Raw genomic sequence first — 21,158 nt, 5'->3', positions numbered from 1 at the left:
CCAGACTGGTTTAAACAAAGCATTATTGATGATGTCACCCAGGAATTTATCAAATGACTTTCCCCCAATTTCTGTGAGGGACGTGGTGAGAAGCCCCATAATTCTGATTAATCCTCTCCAAAGAGCTCTCACATAACTGGATTAATTCAGGCAGTAAATTGCCCAAAACAATACCCGATACCACAGAGGACCAGGAAGACTAATCTCTGGACTCTGCAGTGGTAACACGAGTGTTTTAGGGGGAGGAAAAAGTTCTGTGCTTGAAAAGCCTGTGTATTTTAATTGGAAATGGGCGTGAACACACACACACACACACACACACACACACACACACACACACACACACACACACACACACACACAGAGTCTTACAGTGAGGCTACCTGCATGATACTTGGCTTTAGCCTTAACAATGCAGTATCTTCCCAAATAAAAACATAACTTTGAGAATATGTTATTTGTAATGTCCCTTCTGTGTACAATACCAACAATGACTAATTTAAATAACACATGGTTAATATTCTTCTAATTTTATCGATACTACGCCCTCTATCTACAATACATTACAGAAAGTATTAAGATAGCTTTTTGCATGAATTCACGACTGCTCAATGAAAGCGGTTCTTTTCCAGCTAATAGTCAGAGCCTGACTAGACAGTAACGTTATAACGCTCGTTTACTTCTTCGGCATAGCCCCAACGGACGGGGTAACCGCTCTCACTCGAAACGTTCCACTGACTCCAGTCACAACACCGCCCGGCTAGGATTGCCAAGTTGCCGAACGCGATGAACTCAACCTAGCTCAAGAGAAAGAAGATGCCTTCTGCTTGCTTAACACTTGAATTGTGTGACCGTTAGGCGTGAGTCCCCTTTTCACGTAGCCAACGACAGACATTCTCAGACTGTCTGGTAGCACATACATTAAGCTAACAAGCTAAGGACCACATACCAATCACCTCGTGTAGCTCATAATCATCTTTGTTGATGGACCAAGGTTGGGAGCTCAGGTCCTCCGACATGGCTGTGGGGTCTGCTGGAGCCGTACTATCTGTAGAAAGGTGGTGAATCCAAAGACTGTGCGTAAAAAGAAGTCAAAGTAATCCAAACAGCACCAACAAGGGCGACACTTCCCCTTCTTTGCGAATCCTGCAGCACTCCTGTCATTCCCAAAGTTTGACACTAGCCTAGCAGCCCCGCCTACCGCATTCCTACTGATCAAATGTGGACCTTCCCGGCGGACATATTGAGTGTGGGGCGTTAGAGCACACTGTCCCGGAATCTCACGATTCGACCAAGTAAAGAGGAAATTACTATCGGCAGAGGTTGGCGGCTAATTAGACTGAACCAGCCCTGAAGAGACGGTGCCAAACATACAGCGACAGAGGCACAGCTGTTTAAAACGATAGCTACACAAATTCATAAGCTATGTCTGTTTAAACTGTTTTTGTGTATAGAATTTATCTTTGAAATGTACTTGCAAACACAAGCTACGACGAAGATTATATAAATATTAGGCAAAACATGTCCCAAAACGAATCATGCCTTTGGTTTCCGCCACACTTTTAATGGCGGACTTATGGAAGATTACTTGTAGACCCCGAACCTAGACTTAAAGGCATGCAATCTTTTCATACAGCAAACAAGCCGCATCTTTTTTTTTTTTTTTTTTTGCTCGCTTTAGTACATTTCTCTTCCTGCTCTGCCACACCCAAATAATTTGATTAACAGAGCGCGGTTAAGTCTACAAGCACTAGCACGTCCGACCTGACAGGCACAACCCGGGGCAAATCTGGGACCTAAAATGTGTATGAAAAGAGGCGTGTTGTTCCAGGAACATCCTGTGCTCTGATTGGACAGTACCACGTACACTGTTCTGTGATTGGATGCCCACGTGTTAAGCGTAAAATGTAGAAAGCAATAGTTATTCTTCACAGCATTCAATTAGCGACACCTCTGGTGCATTTTACAGTGTGCAGGACTTGACCAATCGCGATCCCTGCTGGAGAACTACAGAACATGCTGTGCTTTCATGACTGTACCCATGCTTTACAAAATACAAGAAAACTGGCATTAAAAAATATAAGAAATTTTCTTTTCAGGAAATCATATTGAGACCGTTTGTTCAAATAGTTTTAATTCACTTTTTATGAAACTGCTCTGAAAAAAGACCCTATCAAAAATACACTAATGTCAGACATCATGCTGATAGAGACAGTGAGAGAAAGGCAGGTGTCAGCAGTCAGTAAAGCAGAACATACTGAACTTGAAGTATCACTATCACAATATCTCTTCCTCTTCAGCTTCAATCTCATCTAGAAGCTGCTGACTTATAAGAGGAAGTGGCCAGTGCAAGGAGAAAAAAAACAGCTTTTACAGAGCATTTAGTACATGCTGCCCCAAATACAAACAGATCTCTTCTCCAATATAACTCACATATATATTAGCCACAGGCAGGCACAACCTTTGTATTCTTGTAATGCGAATAACATTTAGGCTTTGTGCAGTGACAACTGCTGATATTGGGTATCCTAATGCAGCTTAAGTTTCACAATGACACTTATTCAGAAACCACCTTGTGATCTTAATAGGAAACACAAATACTTGCATTATAACATATACCGTATACACACAGTAAATGGTAAGTGGGTTCAGAATCCAGCAGGCTGCGGATAACAAGCAAAAGCAGACACTTGAGCTTGTAATGTTTGGCCATTGTCCAATATTCGCCTTTTCTAGTATAAAAAAGGCACCTGTAAGCATGATTAACTCTGTGGTCCTTGATTATGGAAGCGAGAGCGCTTTGGCCAGCCGCACCCAGAACCAGGCCTGCGTGCAAGGCCGAGTGTAGTCACACACGGTGAGGAAGCGTAAAATGCTGGGGAAGGGCTTTGTCATTGTCTTGTAAACCACTGGAATAAGCCGTTTGTGTCGAGCTCCTGAAACAGAAAAAAAGGACGAAAAGGTAAATAACACGCATGCACTGGTAGAACGTCAGAAAAAAGGATGACAGAAATATGCAACTTACCAGGACAGAGGCTGAGAGCGAACTTGGTCTGAAAGTCACAGGCGTCGCTGTTAAGATATTCGTCAGAAATCACCACCACCATCCTCTTACACCTGCAAAGACGGTCACATGTTAGAGTTTTTGCAAAATGAAAGCGTCAGAAATGAGGAGATTTTATGAAGGGGAGTAGTGGGTTGTCTCACAGAAAACCTCTAGCTCTCAAGTGGCTTACTATATTTAAATTTAAAGCGAAATGATCATTAGGCAAGTTTGTGCTGACCTACAAGGAGTTTAAGGACCAGATCGGGCCCATGTGCCAGTATGTTCTCAGTCAAATCAGCAGACTAGACCTGGACGCATGCATCGATATCTCACCTCTTCTCAATGAGTTCACTGGTGATGGTCCATACACAAGAGCCCGGGAGGACATCTCTGTCGAACACACACAGCTTCAGCTTGTACTCTGTCTGCTCCAGCTCCCGGATCATCTCATGGACAAACCCAAAGTCACTCTGGCAGTAGCAGATGAAGGCGTCGAACAGCTCAGGGGTTCCTGGATTGAATTCAGTTAGGCTGAAGTCAATAACACAACTTAATTCATCCTTATAAGGCCTGTGCTGCACTAAAGCGTGCAACCCAGGACAATTTACAAGAAAGTAGGAGAAAATATTATTCCACAGAAATTAGATTATTACACATAGATATAACAACCTTGATGCACAAAGGTGTGCGGGGGAGTGGAGCGGTGCAGTAGTGTAGAGGAGTGCGATTAGAGCCTCAGATGAGCCGGAGCTCTTCCTGAGCAATGCCTCCACCACAGAAAGTAATGATTTCATTACTTCAAGTCTGGCTCTTATGACTGCATTACAAAGCCACTCATTTCTAATATTTTTGATCCCAGAGTTGCTAAGATGTGACACTGAGGTATTATGTCTGCAGAGGAAACAGCATGAGAATTTTTTAGAAATGGCAGAAAAGTCATTCTAAATACTGAAATTTCTGTTTTCAGCAGCTTCATTATGCAGACTTTAAATCTGTTCTCCTGAGGCTGAAGGGACGACACTGATGCACACACACTCTAACAGAGTCTAGCAGAATATATGTACAACTTTTAGCTATAAATCAAAACATGCATTTTATCTTGTGTATCAGCAGCTCAAAGTGGAGTCTGACAATCTGGTTTGTTACGAGTTCAATTTTTCTTATTACAAATGATAGAAGTACTCAAATCCTTTAATTAAGTAAGTATTAATACCACATTACCTAAATGTACTTACTTATTTAAGTTTAATCATAAATATAAAATGTCAAACATTTGCTCATTCCAGCTCCTTCTACACTTTTCTTTGATTTGACAAAAGAAGCAATTTGATGACGCATTTTTCACATTTTGTTGACATTTTATGCACTAAACGATTAATCACGAAAATTATCTGCAGATTAATTGATCATGAAAACAATCAAAAGTTGCAGCCCTTGTTGCATACACACGGTATTACAGGACTGGATGATTACTGTCGATAAGCAGCATGTTACTGCTGCAGTTGGTCAGGGTGGAGCTAATCTGAATGTCTTTACATGCAGTACAGCTGTGAGATAAATGTAGTGGTGTAAAGAGTCCAATATTTCCATGGCAGCTCTATGGGGGCTGTCAGAACATCATACAACTTGTCTGGAGAAGAAATGATTCGTTGCATGATGCTAAATCATCATGTGTTTCTGATGCGATTCATGCTGACAGGGGATGCAATGCAGCGTGTTTGTTGCTGTGATATGAAGATGCGTTACATAAATACAGACCGTCGGGGTCGTCCTCCAGGGTGAGACCCACCCTCTCTGGGGTGGGAGGGAAGCAGCTGTCAACCACATCAACCTGAACTGGGGGCTCAGCCGCCTTCTTCTGACTCTCACAATACTTCCTGACATTCTCATCTGGTGCATGAAAAGATGCAAACAGCACACAAAGACACATGTTTACTGTTCAGGATGTTGCAGAAAGTGAGATCAGATTGGAGGAAATACTGATCACTGAGCTGACACCCTATTCCCAGCTTATTAACACATGAGCACTGACTAAATTTGGATAAACATTTCTTAATACATTCTAAATCATGTGCGCGCCTTTGTGCAAGTCAGGCATGTGACTCATTTCCTGAAGCTGGGACAGGACGGCCGATGGAAAAAAAAAAGGTACAAATGAGTCAATGTTGTGTATACTTGCACCAATGGAACGAGCATTTAAAGAGACAGAAAACAGACAGAATTTCCAAATGCCACCAACGCACCTATCAGCGGTCGAAGATCCTCCACGATGTCCTTCCTGTCCACCTCCGTCAGGATTGACAGCAGCTTTCCCACCGTGGCGTCCGTGGAGCGGGCCCGCCAGTCCTCCAGGACCGCCTCTGTGGGGCTTCTGGACGCTTCGTGGTTCTTTATCTCGAGGTAAGTGAAGCCCATGGCCTCTGCCACGGCCATCCAGTCCGCGGCCACGGTGTTCCTGGGGTTCAGGTACAGCCCCAACTTTTTCCTCAGGCTGACGTTCAGCGCGATGAGAGGAACCGTCCCCAGGTCGACTTCTGGGTCGGAACAAGCCATGCTGGAGGGTTTCCGGGGAGCTCCGCGGGACGACGTGCTTTAGTTGAAACGTGAGAAGGGAGACATAACTCCAGATGAGGTGAGGACGGAGAGAGAGAGAGAGCTTCAGGCGCGTGCAGCTTACCTGACGAGGGAACAAGGAAGTGATGTCAGTTGATGTTGGCAGCTGACTGCGTCACGCGAGGGGAGGAAATGTTCTGTTTACTTACAGACAACAGAGGCTGATGGGAAGTGCACGTCCACTAAACCGGACCATCCGATCTAAAAAAAAAAAAAAAAAAAAAAAAGTTTGGTCGCTGCATGAATCATAGATAAAAACAGAATACAGTCATTTCCAAACGATCTGCGTTCACTGACAACAGTTGTACAAAGTGTTCCTGAGTTCATGTGGTCATATCCTTCATCCAATCACGTGTTCATAAAGTGGTGAAGCTCCCTCCATCCTTGCTTGTGGACAACACTGTCCCAGTCTTAAGTTGCTCCTGTCCGGATTTGTCTGGAACGTGTTGCTGGCATCAAATTCAGAATAAACAGCTATTTACAAAAATCAATCAAGTTGATCATTATTGTCTTTATTATGCTTTCAAATGAGCAGATGTTTAAAAAAAAAAAAAAGGATCAGAAAGTGGTCAGAGTCCATCTATTTGTTGTTCACAGCGTCGCAGTTTTCTTGGAATCGGGGTTAAAGGTCATTTTGTATTTTTCAGTAAATGGCATGCAGCAGCAGGCATCATGGGAAAATGTTGGCAAAAACAGAAATGGGTTTCTCTTCCCCTTTCTTCTCCGTGGCCCAGTGAAATCTTATTGCTCTACCTCCTTCCTTTAATCGTGTCTGATGGAAAACTGAAATCAAGACTTCAAGATTCATTCTAAAGCTTAAAAAGGTGTCATTTACTGCAATGAATAACAAAATCACTGAACACAAACTTTTCAGTTTGGCAGTTTTATTTTGTATCTGCCACAAACGGGCAAACTCTGAAAATGTATATATTTAAAAAAAAAAAAAAACACAACTGTATTTCCAAACAGACAGAAAACTGCAAAGAACACATAATACACATAATCATTGTAACTGACTCATTGCATCAAAACTAGAAACCACGGTGTGGCTTTCACTGTGGCTGCAGCTCAACAGGAAGAGAAATGAGTCCATGAAAGGTGCATCATGAGGTCTGTTTTTCTACAGAACTGGTCGCATGTATGTAGATCAGGCAAGTTCAAGTATTCAAGTGTAGGCAGGACCATGCATTTCCTCAAATCAACTTCCCTCAATCAGCACGACAGTGTGCAACACAGCTTTTACAGCAACAGTAGTCCAGGTTTGCATCACTGGAGCGTCTGAACATCCGTCCAGGCTTCAGCATTTAGCTTTGAGGCAGATCACAGGTTTTTGCTTCTGGAGAAATAGAAATCGATGCCTCTGTCCCGGTGTTGTCTGGGAGTGTGAGACGGGCCTTTCTTTCCTCTTGGTGAAGGCCCCGTGCCACTCTGAAAATAAAAAGGAAATCAAACCTTTAGCCATACTGTGATGCTTTAAAAGAAGACAGTGAGGCCACATTGTTCAATGCTTGTCTTTTACATTTTCAGTTAAAACCATAAAGTATTATTGTTTCTTAGTGGTGGAATGAGTATTCAGGGCCTTGATTTAAGTAGATGCACTGATGCCCTAATGTAAGCAGCGAGTTTATCTGTTAATTCAAATGACTTGATTATTACAAAGAAATACTCAAGTACAAGTACTTCAAATATTGTACTTAAGTACAGTGCTTGAGTAAATGTACTTAGTCACATTCCACCACTCGTGTTTGCTGCCATAAAGCATAAAAAAAGCTATCACAGCAGCACCATCAAACTATCCACTTCCCTTTTCTCAAACAGTCACCCACCGGTTTCTTGTTAACGTGTCTGCTCCATTCAGGCGCCATGACGACGGGGGTGGGGTAGGTCTCGCCGAGGGACACGTGTCCATGTGACAGCGCCGCAGTGCTGAGGGCCCACGGCGTGTGAATGTCAGCTCCCTTGATCCCCTGCAGCTCAGGAACCCACCGCCGCACGTAGTCGCCCTACAGCAGATGCACGGGCAACCAAGCACTGATTAATCAATGGCTGAGATTTCAGTCTGACAGCTGGCTTCACGTTTCATCACCATCACAAAGCATGAATGAGACACTTTGTATTGAAGCACAAATACGGGCAAGCTGACAACTCAAGCATCTTCTCAAACGTACATTACTGTCGTAGTCGAGGCCTTGCTTGATCATGTTGAACTTCCTGTTCTCTCTGGGGTCATTTCCTACTCCAGCGCTGTACAGCCAGTTGCCATAGTTGCTGCAGACATCGTGGTCAATCTTTGGGGGAAAATTGGAAAGTGCAATACCTCAAAAAACGTTTTTCTGCTACTGCATAACATCCCAATAATGACATAATTTATTAGATAATAAGTCAAATCCTAATCATAACAGTTCCAAACTAAAACATGGCCTTGACTACTTACCAGAAGATACTCAAACCACTCAGCTCCCATCCTCCAGTCCAGGCCCAGGTCTTTTGTGAGAAAGCTAGCAACATTTTGCCGCCCCCTGTTGGACATGAAGCCTGTCATTGCCAACTCCCTCATGTTGGCGTCCACAAAGGGCACTCCTGTTCGGCCCTCTGGTGTTAAAAGATGATACATGTTTTCAGCTATAATTCATATACTTTTAATGCACCTCTTAAAGACACTGCTTGATATTTATGAAAGAGTATTTTGTGACCAGTGAAGAAAAGAATGGTGCGAACCTTTCCACGCATTGAAAAGCTTTGTGTCCTTCTTCCATGGAATCGATTTGTCTTGAAGACCTGAGATAAAATTACCATGAGCTTTACATTCACTTAAAATGAATTTAAAAAAAATCAGCTCAAAACTCATTTTACCTTTGATCTGAAACAGTCTGTTTCCATACTTGACGGCTACGAACTTGAAGTAATCCCTCCACAAAAGTTCGAAAATGACCCTGAAAGACAGCAGTGACGAGCGTCAGAAAGCAGAGATAAATCATTCTTCTAATGTACAAATACATTTCGACACATTATAGCACTAGATGTCCTTTCTAACTCCAGACTCACCAGTATGTGCTCTGATTGGCTGTTCGCTCGCTCTCATACTGCTTGATCTGATGATAAATATACTTGGGTGAAATGCAACCCATCGCCAGCCTGCAGAGTTAGAGCACAGTTAGATATATTTATAGGAATTACTTCCACGGAACATTAAACTGCAGAAGCATTCACTAGTCGAGAAAATGCTCACTCACCAAGGTGCAAATTTAGTGGAGTAATCCACACCAGCCAAGCCATTACGAGTCTCCTTGTAAGTCGCAACTGCATCCTACAAAACAGAAAACATGCATTTGTCACACCTACAGTACGTTAAAGATAATACATCATGGTGTGAGGGTAATGAAGCTGGACTCACAGTGTCCCAGAAATAGTGTTTGAGTCTGGCCAGAGCCTGACTTTCACCACCACTGCAGGGGAAGGCTGAGCGAGGATCAGTCACAGGCTCTGTGAGAATAAAACAAAAGGAGGAATTTCAGCATCAGACTGAATTCGTACATGTTAAACACTCCCTGGTGTACATTAAAGACACACAGAATCATAAAAGCTTAATCGTATACATGGAAATCAAGGCTGTCTGCTCGCTCGCTGGCACTTAATGAGGAAATCTGTGCTCAGCAGTTTGCCTATTGAATTCTGAAAGCAGCAGCAGTGTGGATTTACTCAACAGAGGCACTGCATAAAAAAAGCAATTTGCGCTTAATATTTGCCAACAGCCTGCAAACACATTTACACAGAAGTCAATTTAATAAGCACATAAAATACATGTGCAGGCATTTGATCTGTTGACACTGATACAGACATAGTTTCACCATTTCTGCAAATTCACAGAGCATGAACACATGAAGATTGATATCCTGAATGAGTTAGACCATTTGGACTGATCAGATAAAACATTAGGGTATTTCACCTGTCTGTTGCAGGTCCTCTGCTGCAGGAATGGCTCCTTCCTCCAGCCCTTCAGGGAGAGGCTTTAGCTGCTCGGGGGTTGGGAAGACGGGCCTCACCCTGCTCTGAGTCTCCACTGCCTTCCTGAACTGAGTGTACACATCGGGCAGCCTAACAAGGAGGAAATGGTATTCAAAACTCTTAACACTTTTAAATCTACAGAACATCTCTCGTAAAATTGCCAGAGTCAAAAACAGGATGTTAGGCAGAACTTTGACATCTTGTCCCTGAGCCCTAACCTCTGTCTCACCTGGACATGTGGTGAAATGGAAGATCATCTCTGTGGTACAGCGTAGACCCCCAGCAGGTGTGAACTTTGACCTTCATCTGTGCACAGACATCCTTGACTCGTTTCTCGACGTTCAGTTCTTCTGAAGTTACCTGGAACATCGAGGGAGGGAAGATCTGTGTCAAAATCACCAGGCGATGTAATTAAGTGGTGACAACAAGAGACAGGCTGTTTAAAACTACCTCTTCATGGAAGGCCACAGTGCTGACAGAGCCCAGCTGCTTGATGAGGTCGGCAACAACGTCCTCTGGCTTACCCCGTCTTACCACGAGGTTGCTGTCACAGGCACACACACAAAAAAATACACAAACACAAAAGTTAACACCATGCCAGGCAAGCTGCATCCTGGGTAGACAGCTAGTAACTCTCCCCCCATGCTGACTGGAAAAATGATGGGAAATGTGTGTGCAGCGCTGGTGTTAATGTAAACATGACCCCCTATAAGCCCAGGTGTGTCCTGATCCTGTTACATCTGTATCAGTTAAATCCTAGAAAGCTGAGCTGCACTGACTGGACACTCGGAGTGTACATAAGTTCATGATCACTCTTAAACGTTGTCAATAATTAGTGATTCTTTGGTGCTATGACAAAAACAGAGCTGAACTGTGGAGAAAGTCAGCAATGCAAATAAAAGCAGGAGAAGACACCTAAAACTGAGGTCATCTACAGGAAGAACAATCAACAAACAACTGTTTTGTTACCTGCCCTTGTTGAGCAACGTGTTTCTGAGGTCCCTGATGCTCTCCAGTAAGAAGCGCAGGCGGAAAGGCCCCGTTTTCGGTAGGTTGTAGTTGTATGTTCCCACGTAATGTCTGGGGTCGAAGCAGTACAGTGGGACAATGTACTCTGCATTTCTTTGAGCCCAGTGGAAAAGCTGCACACAAAGAGTGCAAAGTATGTGTCATACCATCATCTCTTAGGAAAAGTGATTTGAGTCTAGGAGAAAATTATTTCCGAACGACAAATATGGCTGATGGAAGTGCACTGCTATGGTATACAACTATAACATGCCAACTTATGCTGAAAACACATAACCTTGAGTCGAATTTGATGTTTCAAGGACACACAAAATAAGCAAAAGCATTTTCCTTTGCTGCAACTTTATATGGAAACGTATGTCTTTTATTTTGGAAAAACACAAGCGGAAATCGTACATCGTGTCGATGTTCTACCATATGGCTGACAAGGCCTGTAGTTCTGGTAATACAAAGCTAAACATAGAAAGGCAGGTCGGGAATTATATTTTAACATGTCATTTGTGGAGTTTTTGTGACGAATTCAAATTGACTTTCTTTTTTGAACACAAATTTAACTTAAAGGCATATGTTTTATTGTCAAGCATGAAGCCGGAAGTAATATTGCTGTTGCTGCCAGCGAAACAAAAGTAGCTTGATGCTAGTAGTAAACATACATAATACAGTCAAAATGTTCTCGTAATGACAGTCGTATCAAACCGAGTGCGACACAGTAGACACATAACGTCAAACAGACGCTTTTACTTGTACGTTTAGGTGCTTCAAAATTAAAAAAAAATCGCATTTCATAACTATGTGGACTCGTAACATTCATAGCCTTAACGTTACCTCATTGTCGTGGAGACGCAAGTCGTTCCGCAGTAAACATATGATTGTACGGGAGGTGGACATACTTGTTGTTTTCAATATAGCAGCAAAAGTTTTATCAGAAACACTGATAGAGCTCCGCGTCAGAGAGCAGCGTCCTCCGGTCTGACGATCCCTTAGACTCCGCTGCTGGAGCCGCCTGAGTCCGTCACGTTTTCAGACACGACGTTACAAAACGTCGGGTTTTGTAAGCTGCCTCGCGCTCAGTTTTCACCAACACGATGCGTCTCAATTGGATGCTTTTGTCGACACACACACACACACACACACACACACACACACACACACACACACACACACACACACACACACACACTGGCCACTTTATTAGGTCCACCTCGTTTACATGCTTTTCATTGGCTGTCCATGTGAAACTAAACGCAAAAAGAAAGGGGATGGATTTACAATAGATGAAATAACTCTGCCTATGACTTAACAAATAAAAACTAGTATAATTCTACACTTTCAAGTATATGTGGTGTGTTTTCTTTCCCTTTGTCTCTCTTGTGAGTTGCTGCCATGATGAAAAAACACTCAAATAAAATTAGGAAGTAAAAAAAAAAAGCAAGAAGAATTTTCACAGCAGTCTAGGGCAATGTGATCACAAAACAACACAATAAAATCACACAGGGAAATAGTCTTAGACCTTGGATTTATTAAGTTAAATGTACAAAAGATCAACGACTTGATACATTTCATGTTTGAAGGCTTTGTCATTAAGACAAAACAAACTCTGTCCCAATCGAAAGCCTCCCAACCTTTTCATGCCGCCTGCCAGCTCTCAAAGAGACAATCATACATACTCCTGTCTAAATCACAGTACAGCCTACTGTATAACATAGCTATTTCATCAAATAGATTTGTATATAATGTAAAGAAATTTCATACAAAAGTGCAGAACAATATGTATTTACAGTATAATCTTTTTTTTTCCATATAAAAGAACTTCAGCAAATCCTGTGTGCTCTCTACTGAACAGCTGCTCACCTTAGCGTTCTGCTTTGACAGTGAACATTTGTGTTTACGAGCAGATTCAGATAAGGCACTGACAAGGGTCAAAAAAGATTTGATCATTCCTTAAGTGCCACTGTATCACAGCTAGCCACTACCCCTCCAACATCAATCTCCCGTTAAAGTTTCATCTCATCGCTTTAAAGAACACAGCATTCAGCTCCGTCCGTCCTACTTTTTTGGCGACCTGTAACGTCATTCTCCATCTCACGTGACACAGACCGAGGCGCGCTGTCAAGTGGTCATCGAGTGGCCCGTTCATATAGTGTGGGAAGCAAAGTAAAGGCATGGGGTGACTGGATTCATACAACAAAACCATTAAATGAGCTTACTTCGATCTAATTCCATAATGCTTTTCATACTAACACAATGTGACGTCAATGCATCTGATTTGGTCTGTGCAGTCTACTGTGCACGAAGCTGCCATAACATAGAAAGGCTATAGGGCTCTGAGGTGACACAACAATCCAACATGACTAATACTGCACATTAACTTTAGCCGAACGTTTCCGCAACTTTTCTTTGGCCACTTCTTTCTGTGGACCCAAGGCTCACTGCATGGAAGCTGGAATGGATGTCACAGACTCCAACAGTAGTGTTGGTATTGCTTAATATACATTGCACACGAATGCAAAGGTTTGGTTCTTTTCTTTTTTTTTTCTCTTTACATCAGAAACAAACTACGCAATTCTCCTTATGAAATTATATTTAAAAAAAAGCTTCAAATAGAAAAATATCTCCTCAGTTGATTATCCTGCATGTTGGAAATGTTGCAATGCATGATATCAAAAGTGCAATGTTGACAATCCTTCTAAATGAGCTTGTGAGTGCTATGAAAGTCGGGTCATGCGACCCGCTAAAGATGTTAAAAAAAAGACATTCTTGCTTACAAATTCTTATTGTAAGGCGTTGACGAAAATACATTTACACTTTTCAGGTGACAGTAGAAAACTTGTTTGCTAAGATGACTTTGTGTGTGTTATTGTCTGTCGTATAAAAATATTTTACCTTCTTTATTTCCCTCCCAGCTGACTTCAGCTGGTGAGTAACTTACAGTACTGTCACATGTCACCAGTCAGTCACGATTACATACCGTCTGGCCAGACCGAGACACTGTTCTGCGGCAGTAAATGAGTGTAAAGACCCCGAAAGCTTGAGAAGTCACTGCTCTCTATCTTGGGTCACTTTCCTGCTCTTGTTAACGGACAGCAGTCTGTAGCTTGTCAGACTGCAAAGTGCTTTCTCGTCATTTCCCTCCTGGGGGAACAGCACTGCGACGCCTCGGAGAACTCTAGAGGCCTGACGTCATCGAGCCGGCCTCTCTGTGAAAAATCCATGTTGAGCTAATTGGTGAGAGATGCAGGGTCCCGACAAGGCAGACACTGGTGATAGATGACAGGGCAGGAAGCTGGAGTGATGTTGAGCTCCGGAGCCTGGTGGGGGGACGGGGGGTGGGGCTGGGGGCGGGACAGGGTGGGCCGGAGAGGGGCCGCGGTGGCCTCGCAGGCAGGGGAGGGGAGGGAGGGGGGCGTCCGCAGGCTTCAGAAGCTGCCCTGGACAAACGGGTGGGTGAGCAGAACGTCTGCAGTGGGCCGCCACTTCTCCTCCACGAACACCTGCCGCAGGAAGTCCCTGCACGCCTCGGACACGCCCTCGGGGAGCATGGGCTTCGTCGGCTGGGTGGCAATTTTAAAAATGGCTGCCATGGCCTCGTACTCGGCCCACGGAGGTTTCTGGGTCAGCATTTCCACAACGGTGCAGGCGACACTCCTGAGGACAAACGAGATGCAGCAGTTTAGAATTTAATCACATCAAAGATTAGTCAACATGTAGTTTAATGGGGTGTCATGTTTCTATGTATTTATATTATACGATACTTATTGCACAAACCCTCCAAATAATAAGAGTTCAAAAGTAAGAGTTGACCCTTAAACCACTGCCTAATTAAAAGGATTACATACCTGAACTGAACTGAACTGAACAAACTGAATTTAATCTTTATAAAAGAAGTATTTTTCCCTCTCTTTGTGAAAAGCTGATGTTTTAGAGACACAGACAGGAGCAAACTGTAATATTCACTGCAGGGATATTGCTTTGGATTGCATTGTATTTCACAGGTGTTGATGCTGATTTATTCTCCCCAGCATTTCTATTACAAGTTAATACTTCTGCTTTGCAATCCAAATTTAAATTAGCATTTACCTCCTGGTGGCTGGTACATATTTAACTGCTGCAACTGGCTTTATTTCCCAGTGATTCAGTATGCTTGTTGAATTGAACTTTATTGCTGCATGCACTGTACCCGCACTGTGCATTCTGTTTGAAAACAGCCGAAAACACCAAAGTCTAATCTATCAAAAAAAATATGTATTACATGGCCAAATTCATTTAAGGTCTTATAGTGCTAATGCCCCAGATGCAGAACAGCAGGTCTTGAGAGGCTTAATACATTTATACAGTCAAATCTCACATGAATTGTACATTACAACCTTCACAAGTGTAGTATTTACTGTATACATTATATTTCACATGAGTATTTATCCACCGCTGCCCTGTATTCAACACACGCTAGTATTTATGTGTTCGAGTGCAAATTTAAGATAGCATTTATGTGTTGGTGACTGTTATTAGTGTTAACAGAATATCCTTACATGCACTGGATACTACACAGCTGTGTCTTTACCACCATGTATTGAGGTAACTTTATTGCTTTTACTGCGACTGTATTTTTGTGCCTGTGGTATATCTTTTGAGCTGCTGCAGTCTAATATCCCCTTCGGGCCTCATTACAGTTCCATCTGATCTTAGTCTTACCAAACATCAGCCTTGCGGCCATAGCCCTCCCCATTGATGACTTCCGGGCTCATCCAGTAGGGGGTGCCAGTGACAGACTTGATTCCTGTACCAGACATGCAGATGGTCTGGATACGTTTGCTGGCTCCAAAGTCTCCCAGCTTCACGTTCCCTGATGAGTCTCTCAGGATGTTAGCACCTGGTGGAACGAAAACAAAATGAGCTCAGAGTTATTCAAGAGTCTCCAGAGGCCTGGCGATATCCTTCAAGGGATACTTCGACAGTTTGGAGGTTCAGTAAATGCAGTCGGCCGTTACAGAGAGCCTGTGCCAGAACCTCAACCAGGCCGAACAGCTTTAAGGGGAAAGGTAAACTTTTACGGCTGTGATGATGGAACACTGGCAGGCTATACGTTTTAGCAATCACTTTATATAAATACCACACTAACTCAACTCTACAGACACTTAAGTTTTCACTTCTCACACATTGGACAAATAAGAAAATGAAAAACGGAATCAACCGTCTGCTCCTCACGAATCGAACACCCTTTTCTTTTTTCCCCCTCCTTTAGTAATTTTCCGACTTGTAGCTGTGTCTATCCCATTTCCTCCAGGCGCTCCACTTGTTTGATCAGTGACTAATGTACACCACTGGCCACTCACTCTCCACACCCACAGTCGGATGGAGCACTGAAACTGTGACCTTTACTCTCAATTTCTCACTTCTTTAATCCGTTTCCACTGCCTGTGCGTTCGTTGCGAGGATGTGAGACCCTCTAATAAATTAATGCTCGCGTTTATTTGGCTCATCGGGACGTTAAACTTTTAAAGTCACGGCCGTGATGCCAAGCTCTGTCCGAAGACGGCATGTGCTGACAGCTCTTTTTACAGCATACAGAAGAGCTCTTGTGTGGTGAGATGAGCACACACCGTATATTACACATGAGGAGCATTTGTAAGTGGAAAATCCCACCCACATATACACTCTCATAGGTCCCATGTCCTGTGAGACCTACTATCTGTTTTTCCCCACCAGACGGTATATTTCCCTCTTCTTGGCCCACGCTGAACAAAGCAGTGGCTCCCTGAAGCTGCGGGCAGCCAAACTGAAACCTTTCCATCCGGTGTTGAACATTTTTAGCCTGGCCGATTTCACCAGCACGAAGCCTAATATATCTCAAAGGGGAGTTCAAAATAGCCCTTTTTTTTTCCAGGCACCTTCTGTAGACGGTGAATAACCAAATGAGGAAATGTCAACCAGAATAAAATGAATGGACCTGTAGTAACAGTTGCTGCAATGTGAACCGTAAAGATTTGCCGTTTGCACGCTGTCAGCTAAGCCCGTCTCTCCAGTGTGGGCGTTCATTGGTTACAAATCCAATTAAAATCCTATCCTGACCTTTGCTAGCTGGCTGTGTCTGTTACCTTTGATGTCCCTGTGTACAATCATGTTGCTGTGCAGGTAGGAGACTCCTTGGAGGATCTGCCTGCTGTATCTCCTCGTCACCTTCTCTGTCAGGGCCCCATAAGCTTTCAGCTGGTCCTTTATTGAGCCCTGGAGAGACGAGAGAGATTTAGTGGCAATCAGAAATGCATTCATGATCTTCGTATTGGCCGTAGTGTTCACTAATATTATTGTCACCGCTGTGTAAAATCCTAGAAGATCTGCTTTGGAAGGATGTGTTTGGTGGATATAAACCAGTTCAGTGTCTGATATAACAGTGATTTTAAGAAAAATGTGGCTGCATACTTTCCAGCTGAATGGTTTATTTTCTTTTATGGTGAAAACAGCCTCAGAGCCAGTTTTTAAGTACAAAAACCAAGTATATAAACATACAACGTGCCGAAAGAAATCCGAGTCCAAACACCTTCCACGTCCTGCATTTCCTTTCACTTCCTGTTTTCAGTTCCTCGTGAGGAAAGTCGCGGGAGCAAAGACCTGATCCAGCGACACCTGTGACGCAGTCTCGGACTCACACAGTGAAAACAAAACCCCTCTCTCTGTTCAGCTGTCAACAAGACTCCTCAACAGCTCTCTGGCTCTCAGAGGGACACTTGGCCCCCCTGCCCCCCGACACACTGCGGGCGACTTAAGTGTTATCGGTCAGCCACAGCGGTGCGGTCGTGCCGAGCAGTCACACACACAAACTTGGCTTTGTCACCTCCTCTCTCGCCTCTGCCAGCAAACTGCAGCGAAACATAAACATTTCCAAGTTCCAGACAATGTGTGACTAAGACGCTCAATGCCACTCAGGGAAAAAAATAGCTCAGGAAATATTAAAAACAGGCGCAGGGACAGGGTCCACAGGCGACAGCAGCTCATTAAGACGCTCATTTAGTGAGAAAATGATCTCATAAACTGAGCTGTTCGGCTGACATCAACCACCGAGGACATGTTTGTTGACAGCTGGTGACATTTGAAAATTGGTTTTTAGCAGATGTGGCCGGTGCGCGTTTGATTTGATGTTTGTCTTAGAATGTCTGTGTACCTATCTGTACGGCCAAACGACTCACAATGTGACAAATGCTCAGACGTTATTGTGTCTCAGTCGAACCTTAAGGGCAGCTGACAGTCAAACAAAATACCCTGCAGAATACGCACCCCGGGCATGAACTCGACAAAAATGGTGAGTTTCCTCTGTTCCAGGTCCCGAAGACAACCATAGTACTGGACAATCCGCTCGTGACGCAGATTCTTCAGCAGTTGAATCTCACACTCCAGAGCATTCACCTCCTACAGAGAGAATCAATAAAAGCATTTCAGACATGCGGCATCTTAAATGGCGAGTCTTGTGTCTTAACATACATGCAGCCAGTGGCTTATTGTGTTCTCCCTCACCTTGCTGGTTTCCTGACAGTCGGGGTCAAAGGGCACCTGCTTGGCGGCCAGCTCGCGGCCTGTGTCGGCGTCGTAGCAGAGGTAGACCTCCCCGAAAGCCCCGCGGCCCAGCAGCTTTCCTTGTCTCCAGTTGACTGGCGCCCGCGGTGCTGCAGAAACACGACACCATATGATGAAAACCCACCCGTAATTCATTTTGCCGCTGAGCCCCCAGAGGCAGACAGATCCACTGTGATATACTGATTTGAGCAAACACCAACACTGAAGCACGCATCAAAATCCGCTGCGAACCCGCCTTCAGCTCGCACACAAACTTCACCGAGGCCAGACGTCAAAATCCACCGCAGGGTTGTTAAACAAATCCCACCGCAGACCCTCTCAGAAGGGGGAAACCCCCTGATATCTGAGTCCAACCACGCTCAGTAGACAGAAAGTCGTCAAAACCTAGAGAGAGCATCTCAACAATCTTCACAGGCCCAGACTCTGAGACTTTGTTTTGGTATTAACAAGTTTCTTTGCGGCCGCGTTAGACAGCTCAGTCGTGTGTGGGTGTGAAGGACAGCGGAGACTGAGACGTCAACCACAGACTGCTGAGCTGAGCTTTCGTTTCATGACAAAGGTGATTTCTGGGTAACGCATCCTGTGGACTGAGTGAGGACAGATGTGGGCCGGTGACACGGACGGTGAGAGGGGAATTCTGCCTGCTGTGACACACAGTATTACTGTACGTTAGTTCTACTCCCTTTCCCTTCCTACTGCTGAGAGTTACAACAGACTTTAAACTGGAAACAGATGTTTGTTTTGTCTCTATCCATAATGGCAGAACACATTTAAGATTCTTTTAACTCAGCTTAAACAATGAAGTCACTCTGTTTTCAGATCCAGTTCTTTTGTTTTCTGCGTGAGTTTTCTGTCATGCATATTTTGTGGTGCACCCAGGATTCAATAACACACTGATAGGAGCTTCAATACTGACACTTATGTTCTACTTTCCCTTCACAAAAGAAGAGCTTTACCTAATTTTTCATTTCAAATCTGAAAAGATCTGATCAAAGAATAAGCGAACGTGATTATGAATCTGACTATACTTGCCTGCTTTCAGTATGTGGCAGTTTGTGATTGATACCAAAAGACAGATGGGAGGGACATTGTTTTTTAAACCCCCGGTAAGTCACAATAAATACGGTGGACATGTGGCCGTGCATACACGCATACATCATGAGGTTACAGTGCTGGAGTGCTGAGGTCTGAGGCCCGGCCCTGCTCTTGACAAGCAGAAGAAATTTATTCATGTCTGGGTTATCAGTGAGGGTTTATTTGCCTCATTATCCACAGGAACCAGACAGATACAACACCAATCAACAATAAAAGCCCAGAAATTCTGTTTATTTAAGACTGTTTATATGTTTGTGGTGGAATGTTCCTTTAGTGCTCCTCCGTCCCTTCGTTAGAACAGTTTTAACGGCTCCACTTACACTTGGCTGTACCACGCTGGCAGCTTTTGTCGGCGGTGCGGCCCAGCGAGCGCAGGTCGCTGTACTGCAGCGTGCTGTCTCCGTTATAACTGCGCGTGCGACTGGAAGGAACCAGCTGAAACAGGTTCTCCTGCGGCATGAAGCTGCGGGGAAGTGTCCTGCGACCTGAAAACACAGATTCAAAAACAATAAACAGACATATTAATGACTTCACACCCACACACGGACAGAGCGCCGCATCTTTTGTTTGCACTGAATGATTCTCACAGTTACTTTACAGGTGTTGTGCAGAAAGTGAGCTCTTGGCCAAGACTTAGGGCCAGCCAGAGCAGAGTGCCTCTCGCCACTCCGGCCCACTTCCCCTCAGACAGGAAGCAGGGCGCTGTGTTTTTATACAAGTTCGGGTTCACCGCAGGGAAACGTAAATCACTGCTAGCCAAGGTTAGCCTCTGAGTAAGCAATTACTAGCAGCTGCCTGGAAGAGCGAGCCAGCACTTCGTGTACCGAATCTACCCAGAGAGCAAAAAAATGCCGAAGCAGTCAACAATATTTAGAAATATTCTATCTGGAAAAGTGGTAGAAATGTGAGGAGGAGGCACCGTGAAGATGTGTGGCAGTGTGTGTGTGTTGTCATGTACACATTGTAATGTATCTGTTTAACCTGTGCAATAATAGTGGTGTTGTTATTGCTGTAGAAAAGCCGGTTTCTTACGGTCTCCATAATCCTTGCTGCGATTGGGCAACTGGAACTGGCGAGGGAAAGTCCCCCCTTTCCCGTGGCGACCTGAGGAGGGAGCAATGAGGCAGAGCTGTGAGTAGGAAGTGAAGCCTCAACAACTAGCCACACATTACAACTGAATTCTCAATATCCATTTTTGTGTGTTTCTCAAGCTCAGGCATGCATCTGGAGCTGGTCAGAAACGACGCACACGTCGATGCCTAATAAAAACGACAGATTTCACATTCGTGTTTCAGCTGATCACATCCGACAGACGCCACACTGCTTTTGCTCGTCTCGGCGTGTCAAATCAAAGTCGCGTTGACTGGAAGACAGCTTTTCACACGGCGAACGGAGCTGTCGTGTCGCCTGACTGCAGCCAAGAGAGAAACTGAAAACAGCTCATGTGTGCTAGCTTAGCCTTAGCTCTGAACCCAGCGGAGCAGTAACTAAAGGCAGGTGGGGAGCACTGCTGACGCAGGCGAGCGCTGACACTCTCACTCACGCACGCACACACACACACACACCCACACACACACAGAATGGAGAGCAGCGGAGCCACTTGCAATTGAAAGCAGCTGTTCTGTCAGATGACTGCCTCCCCTCGCGCTGTTTTTGTGGCCGTATCCCATGGAGACGGGAGTTATTTTTTGTGTTTGGCAGCGCGGGATGGAGAGGAAAAATCTACTCACAGGGAATGGTAAACAAATACTGTAGCGCTCAGCAGGAAGGGCCACACAGCTTTACATCTGGGAGAAGAGAGCGTGCA

The 21,158-nt window shown here is 44.2% G+C and overlaps 4 protein-coding genes across 7 annotated transcripts in view; all 4 read right to left on the bottom strand.

Annotated features, from left to right (window-relative positions):
- The window catches only part of oxsr1b (oxidative stress responsive kinase 1b), a 42,439-nt gene extending 40,875 nt beyond the window's left edge, over nt 1-1,564 (bottom strand). For 3 of the 4 annotated variants that reach the window (XM_070985561.1, XM_070985562.1, XM_070985564.1), the window contains exon 1: nt 950-1,246. In XM_070985561.1, coding sequence (XP_070841662.1) covers nt 950-1,019 — 70 coding nt within the window. In that variant the 5' untranslated portion in view covers nt 1,020-1,246. Of the gene's footprint in view, nt 1-949 lie in introns of all 4 variants that reach the window. The other variant, XM_070985565.1, reaches the window with a different exon arrangement.
- Nucleotides 1,565-2,070: 506 nt separating this feature from the next.
- Nucleotides 2,071-5,747, bottom strand: myd88 (MYD88 innate immune signal transduction adaptor). The gene is made up of 5 exons (XM_070986037.1): nt 5,290-5,747; nt 4,805-4,936; nt 3,380-3,557; nt 3,026-3,117; nt 2,071-2,936 (listed from the first exon to the last, which is right to left on the bottom strand). The coding sequence occupies exons 1-5, from the start codon at nt 5,597-5,599 to the stop codon at nt 2,782-2,784; spliced, it is 867 nt and encodes a 288-aa protein (XP_070842138.1). The 5' UTR covers nt 5,600-5,747; the 3' UTR covers nt 2,071-2,781.
- A 404-nt stretch (nt 5,748-6,151) lies between these two features.
- cry-dash (cryptochrome DASH) lies at nt 6,152-11,880 on the bottom strand. Its single transcript, XM_070986036.1, has 14 exons — nt 11,516-11,880; nt 10,634-10,806; nt 10,115-10,208; nt 9,894-10,024; nt 9,606-9,754; nt 9,054-9,142; nt 8,893-8,966; nt 8,705-8,794; nt 8,513-8,592; nt 8,378-8,437; nt 8,094-8,251; nt 7,828-7,947; nt 7,486-7,662; nt 6,152-7,087 (listed from the first exon to the last, which is right to left on the bottom strand). Exons 1-14 carry the CDS (start codon nt 11,576-11,578, stop codon nt 6,980-6,982), a joined length of 1,566 nt encoding a protein of 521 aa, XP_070842137.1. The 5' UTR covers nt 11,579-11,880; the 3' UTR covers nt 6,152-6,979.
- A 310-nt stretch (nt 11,881-12,190) lies between these two features.
- The window catches only part of map3k22 (mitogen-activated protein kinase kinase kinase 22), a 38,437-nt gene continuing 29,469 nt past the window's right edge, over nt 12,191-21,158 (bottom strand). Inside the window, exons 12-18 of the mRNA XM_070985973.1 lie at nt 20,384-20,455; nt 19,672-19,836; nt 18,197-18,345; nt 17,960-18,091; nt 16,783-16,912; nt 15,380-15,557; nt 12,191-14,335 (exon numbers count right to left, since the gene is read on the bottom strand). Coding sequence (XP_070842074.1) covers nt 14,107-14,335; nt 15,380-15,557; nt 16,783-16,912; nt 17,960-18,091; nt 18,197-18,345; nt 19,672-19,836; nt 20,384-20,455 — 1,055 coding nt within the window. The 3' untranslated portion in view covers nt 12,191-14,106. The remainder of the gene's footprint in view (nt 14,336-15,379; nt 15,558-16,782; nt 16,913-17,959; nt 18,092-18,196; nt 18,346-19,671; nt 19,837-20,383; nt 20,456-21,158) is intronic.

The sequence above is a fragment of the Chaetodon trifascialis genome, chromosome 18, assembly GCF_039877785.1.
Source record: "Chaetodon trifascialis isolate fChaTrf1 chromosome 18, fChaTrf1.hap1, whole genome shotgun sequence".
In the NCBI taxonomy this organism is placed as follows: Eukaryota; Metazoa; Chordata; class Actinopteri; order Chaetodontiformes; family Chaetodontidae; genus Chaetodon; species Chaetodon trifascialis.
This window is presented reverse-complemented; position numbering and strand designations above follow the sequence as displayed.

What these genes read in the sequence shown, in the direction of transcription:
- myd88 (XM_070986037.1), bottom strand. Translation starts at nt 5,599, where the DNA reads ATGGCTTGTTCCGACCCAGAAGTCGACCTGGGGACGGTTCCTCTCATC. An exon ending in GGATCTTCGACCGCTGATAG is followed by an intron (nt 4,937 to 5,289) that starts GTGCGTTGGTGG and finishes TTCATGCACCAG; the next exon opens with ATGAGAATGTCAGGAAGTAT. An exon ending in CGCTCTCAGCCTCTGTCCTG is followed by an intron (nt 2,937 to 3,025) that starts GTAAGTTGCATA and finishes TTTCTGTTTCAG; the next exon opens with GAGCTCGACACAAACGGCTT.
- cry-dash (XM_070986036.1), bottom strand. Translation starts at nt 11,578, where the DNA reads ATGTCCACCTCCCGTACAATCATATGTTTACTGCGGAACGACTTGCGT. An exon ending in TGCGTCTCCACGACAATGAG is followed by an intron (nt 10,807 to 11,515) that starts GTAACGTTAAGG and finishes CTTTGTGTGCAG; the next exon opens with CTTTTCCACTGGGCTCAAAG. An exon ending in AGTGGTTTGAGTATCTTCTG is followed by an intron (nt 7,948 to 8,093) that starts GTAAGTAGTCAA and finishes TTTCCCCCAAAG; the next exon opens with ATTGACCACGATGTCTGCAG.